General features: G+C 37.3%; 1 protein-coding gene across 10 annotated transcripts in view; it reads right to left on the bottom strand.

Annotated features, from left to right (window-relative positions):
- Positions 1-1282: 1282 nt before the first annotated feature.
- Positions 1283-6000, bottom strand: part of LOC134528519 (organic cation transporter protein-like) — a 42320-nt gene continuing 37602 nt past the window's right edge. For all 10 annotated transcript variants that reach the window (XM_063362216.1, XM_063362217.1, XM_063362215.1 and 7 more), the window contains 2 exons: positions 5348-5484; positions 1283-3643 (listed from right to left, as the gene is read on the bottom strand). In XM_063362216.1, coding sequence (XP_063218286.1) covers positions 3577-3643; positions 5348-5484 — 204 coding nt within the window. In that variant the 3' untranslated portion in view covers positions 1283-3576. The remainder of the gene's footprint in view (positions 3644-5347; positions 5485-6000) is intronic.

Here is a 6000-nt window from a genome sequence, read left to right as displayed (position 1 = left end):
ATATGTTGTTGTAGTGCAGTATAAATGATTCTTTCCAAAACTTGTCTTTATTACAGTCTGATATTTATAATTGGACTGATAAAGTAATAAAATAAACATATAGAATAAGAAAAAAAAACTGTCGATTTTTAATACATACTTGTTGTAAATGCTCACATCTTTAGTGAATTTTGTTTGTTAATCTCATTATGTACATTTTTTGTTCAGCATATGCTGGAAATGCATTTGAATGAACTACAGTACAAAATTTGTGTTCTATTAGTAAAAGTGTAGCAAAGTGGTTTAATGTTTTGTAGCTTACATCTCTACCTGTAGCCAAGTACAATGCAAATAGATAACAAACAGAATTAAGGCAGTGTATGTTGCACCTCTTGGGTATGATAGCTATGAGAGTGGTTAGTCTCTGTGTCAGCAGAAAGTGTTTATTTTTCAACCGTGTTTCAGTGCATTAGTTCATAAAGTGACAGTGCTTGTAAATAAAATAAGAATTATACCTACATATATGTAGATGTTAAAAAAAAATTGCTGTGATTTAAAATCCCCCCCCCCCTCCCCCTCCAAAATCTACAGCATCCAACGTGATCATTTTTTGGCAGTATAGAAGTACTGGTACAACTAGCAAACATTGCAAGTGGCAGTTAGGCAGATGAAGTGTGACAATGTTGTGTGATGGTTGTGTTGTTGACAAATCTACCCACAAATGAGAGTTATTAGTAGAGACCTGAAAAATTCGCGGATTCAATGACCTCTAGTACAGCTTCCATTATCCTCTGCATTTCTCAAGCAAACACGCGTGTTCAGTGGGTGCTAACTTGTGAGGTGTCTCCACTGGGTGGCTTGTGATTCGACGCTTCTTTGGTAAATAGTCTGCCATTGGCCTAGAGAGCTCCAGTTAAACTGCGAGCCAATAGCAGAACCAGCAGAATTGTTCACAAGTTTGAATTCTAGCCTATCACGAAATGAATGCGCAAATTTTTCCGGTCTCAAGTTATTAGGCTTATAAGAGGGGTGGGTAGTTAAGTTTTTTCAAGCGTAGATATGCAGAAACCAATCTAAAATAATTTCAATCTTTTTTTTTATAAACGGCAATGAATATGAATGATGTAGTGTGCAGTACTTACGGCTAGTACCCTTCATCAGTAACAAAAAAAGCAATGACAACTGCTACCTTTCACGCAATAAATATGTACATATCATCACAGAATAATAATAGTTGAAGGAAGGTTCCCACAGCTTAATATTTCTGCCCAGGATATTTTCAATTTCATTTTGAACACAAGTCTTTGTACATTATTAGTTTTAATATCTTACATATAATATCATATGTTGTACACACAACATTTAGAGTAACATATATTTTGTTAACAATGGTTGCAAGATAAGTGTAAAATCATTTGTATGCTCTTACAAATTCATTAAAAAAAAGTACAACACACCATAAATTGAAAGTTAAAAAAAGTATTACATAAAAAATTCAAAAATAAATAAAAAGAAGTTATGAGATATTTACTTGTAAACACACGCACACAAACAACTTTTTTAAAAATTTTTTTCCAGTGGTAGTGTAAAAAATAAAGTTCAAAACAAATTCCTGGAAGGAATGTCTCAAGTGACTGCATAATTGCTGCTGGAGAAATTTCAAACTAAGGTTCAATACAGATTTCTGATGGATCATTCATCAAAAATAAATTCATTCGCCAACTCTCTATTCCATGACACTTTTTAGTACCAAGAAAAATGGGCCATGCCCCCCCCCCCCCCCCCCCCCCTCTCCCAATTACAAAATATATGTCAACATGATGACATTCCTATTCAACATTCTCTCGTACAAAAATGACACACTGTACTGAAATACTGATTTATTTCATCACGCAGATAACTTGTGAGAAATATGCTACCCTGAAAGTACATGAAAATCATCACCTAAACGTTGCACTTCCTGTACATTTAACAAGATCGCACAACTTTAAGTGACTTCTTGCAGTAAAAAGTGAGAATTTACCACAAAAACCCTTAATTCATCCTTTTCAGGGGAACATAAAAAAGTGTAAATTGATATAAAACTCATCTAAAACATATGTACCTCATTTTCTGTTGTTATTCCCTCTTCAACAAATACATTCACTTAACATTACTGGTATACTAATATACCATCAATACTCAAGCCATGTCCAAAATATATCACATAATCAACAAAAAAAAATCGAATTTATTATTTAACAAATTAATGCTTACTTGTATTATAAAGTTGAATTAAAATTAAACACGTACAACAAATAATTGAAGTTTATAAAAGGTTTTGGAAGGAAAATTTACACATCAAACAAAATAATTTTGTGTTTAATTAAAATTTTAGTTCAGCCCATATAACTAGTATATAAATATTATTAAACAAAAAATAGTATTTTTGTATCAACTTAAAATAACAATAACTGTGACCAAAATGTGAGACGAAATTAATGTAGCGTACTGATAACCATCATTGTAATACACGCTAACCACAAAGAGTGCGTGCTCTCACTATACAGACATCAGTCTAACCAAACATGCTGCTGACCAGTGCTACACAGAGGCAAATGAACAGATAATTGTAAACGTGTCTGAAAGAGAATTTACATATCGGACAACTTATTCCCGTTAATTAAATAAGTAAACTGTAATCTCCTAAAAAAAATACTGAAATACAATATAAAAAAAAATTTTATGGGGGAAACCAAGAAATTTTTGGAGAAATAATAACATACGTCATACATCTTATGGTGTAGAAGGTGCACCTTTATATCCATTCTTAAGGTTTCTCTAGGGCATACAGTCAAACCAGCGATGGCATATGTCCATAAAAGTTTTAAATCTGTCAATAACTCAAAACATTTAGGTCACACATTCACAGTTTTGTCTTGTTCTCTGCATTAAAATAATTAAAACATTTGTATTATGTATACTGCATGAGCGTGTGTGTTGGTGTGGGGTTTAGAGATCTTTCTCATGCTCTTAAAAAAACACACCTTATCACACTTCAGGAAGGAGTTAGGAAAAAAAAACAGGGTGGGTTGCAAAATGTAGGGTGGGAGATGGCTGCAGCACCGTGATTGGCTAGCAAGGAAGGGGGTTAACCAGCGTGCAGGTTGACTTTCATCAAGCTGAACAAATATCTGATGTGGAGTAGTGGGGGTGTCTTGCAAGCAGTAAAAAGCCACTCCCTTACCGGCAGTCTATCCTAAGTAGTCAACACATACTTTCAACACAGCGCTCGCGAAGAGAATCAAAGCCAAAAATAGTATGTGTGAGGTAAATTACTTTGAAGCCTATTATGTTTGAATTAATGACAAAATTTTTTTTGTCATGTTTAAAAAAAATAGCAGTTAATTCAAGAGAGTTATCATTGCAGTATTTCCAGGGGTTGTAGAATAGAGAGTTGACTATAATACTGAGCTGAGCACATTTGCGAGAAAACTGCACAGTACAAAAATATCTTACAATGTTATTTCATGGCACATTTTTAGTGTTTCACACTCCCAACTCACTACTGGGGTTCGGCAGGCGTTGGTAATGCAATGGCCGTCAGCTGGCCGGGTGTCAGCTGAGCTGAGTTTCCCTCGTGCCGTCTCTGTCAATGGCCGGCTGCAGGCGGAGGTCGGTTTTCCTGGAAGATCGGAGAAACACACGAAAACACAGTGATTCACAATAATCTCAGTTTCAGTCGACACACATGAGGACCGTGTAGTGGGATGGGTCGGCACAGAGTTGTCGCGTGCCCGCGCCCCAATCCAAGGGCACCAGCATCAGTTCCCTCGCCCGGATCCTGCCGGCAACCCACTGCACTCACAGCAGACAGCAGTGAATCCCCCAAACGCTATCGCCCTTACACCCCCTCCCCTCCCTGCCGGGACGAGCAGCTGAACTCTGTCCTGTTCCTCTGGCGAGCGCGGCAAAACCCCCGGTGTCTGCACGCACGCCACGCTCCGCCTCAAGGTGCTGCTTCCAGCAGAGTTTGTGGTTTTATTTTTAGAACAATTTCTTTTATTAAAACAGATAGATTGGTCTAAAACAGATACATTAAGAACAATAAAACAAATTACATAAATTTTTCTGATCCATGCAAATTGTTTCAATTTTTGGTCCAGAAATAAAGAAACCCCTTGAATTTAAACGTTAAGAGATTCCTTTCTTTAAGGATTTGAATTAATTTTTTTGTTACCTGCTACTTAATTTCATGATATAACTTGCATTTCAGTTTTGTGTTTTGTCATGCTTTTTGGTTTTATCATAATTCACCATACAATCTCGTCCGTACCCATACGCCCCTGCAGGTAGGGTAAAGTGGGCGTAGAGAAAGCCTCTCAGGCATGCAAAGGGAGCAGGTGCTGATTATGTTTGCAAAACCAAAGCCCGAACCAGGTTCATCTTGTCTCTGTTCCATAATAATTATTTCTATGGCTCAACTCTTTTACTCTGTCCCTCACTCGCCACTAAGGCCTTTTGCCGACGCTCTCGAAGGAAGGGACCCAGATTCAGTGCACCTGAGTCTTTAGCACAGCAGCTAGAGGGTTCAGCAGTGACTACAGCACTCTGCAACTCACGCTGCTCACTAATCCACTGTTCATAGTTGCCACAAACTAGCCAACCATGGGGACTGTTAGAAGTCTGCAGTTAAATTTTCTGGGAAAACAGTCATCTATGTCATAGTCTTTGCAGAGGTTCCCCACAAGTCTAGCCACACAGCTTGACAACAGATGGATGACAGAGGCCGCAACACACAGCAGTTAGATATGTAATGTAACTGTTGGTAGGCATTATACAAATAAAATTTTAATGAATAAAACATGCCCCGTAGAAAATATTCCCCCCCCCCCCCCCCCCCAATTCAGTGACACATGTAATTATACCTTTATGAAATATCTGAATTTAACATTTCGTGATCTGATGAAAGCTTGTTAATATGTATCTGTGGACAAGTTATTTAAACTGTTAAGTTGTACACATCCTGTTGAAGCCTCATGCTCAAATGGTTACTGGTGCATTCATGCTGTAAGCACCAGCATGGTGCCACACAAACCACGACTACTGAACTAGCACCTGGCATCTCGAAGCGACTGTTCCCAATGTCGTTGCCTCACAAAAATGATGGTCACGAAATGCACAATATTATAAACTAATTACACGACCAACTTGGAACTGTCTTATTTCATACATAAATGAGGAAAATGCAAATGATGTACTGTCTCAAATAATATGCATGTTTTATGGCAAAACCTGGCTGTCTTTCTTAACATGTGCACATGATTTAGAGTACTTGCACGGCAAACAAACTGCATGATGAACACAGGAAGAGTGGGTAGCCACTTACTTCTCGTAATTCTCGCACTCTTCCACGGTGTCGGGCAGTTTTCGGTTCAGGGTCTCGGGCAGCATGAGGCCCAACAAGCCACCGGCCATCGTGATCAGGCCGAATATCACCTCAGGAAACGGCTGCCACACGTTCGCCTGCAAACAATCGAGCCAACCGTAATATGACTCAAGGTGGTAATGGCAGCAGTTTAAATAAATATGAATGAATGTATTACGATAATTTAATGCTCTACATACCTAGTTATTAACATCTAATCGTAACCCAAATAATTTTAACTTGTTTCTGTCAAGATTCTTGTTTTGTTGATTTAAGTTTCACAAGATGGTGATATATACCAAATTACAAAATAAATAGACTCCCGATTATTCAGCTGCGGGTAATCCGGATTGCGGATTAACCATACCATATCCAATTTTTATAATCAAAAATAAATAAATAAATAAAAAATAATTTTTGACGTATTTCCGTGCACGCACAATCGCAATAGCATTTGTGTAGCATTAAATATACTGCAATGAATTAATAATGTGACAATCAAAAAATAATAATTTTCTCTTTCCTTAATAGCTATTCACTTCCTTGATTGCATAATCACTTCAGATTATGCCCAAGTATTCAGCAAATGTTCATATTCCACCACACTGAAATTT

This window comes from Bacillus rossius, chromosome 1, assembly GCF_032445375.1.
Source record: "Bacillus rossius redtenbacheri isolate Brsri chromosome 1, Brsri_v3, whole genome shotgun sequence".
Taxonomy (NCBI): Eukaryota; Metazoa; Arthropoda; class Insecta; order Phasmatodea; family Bacillidae; genus Bacillus; species Bacillus rossius.
Note: the sequence above shows the minus strand (reverse complement) of the source record. Positions and strands in the feature narration are given on the sequence as shown.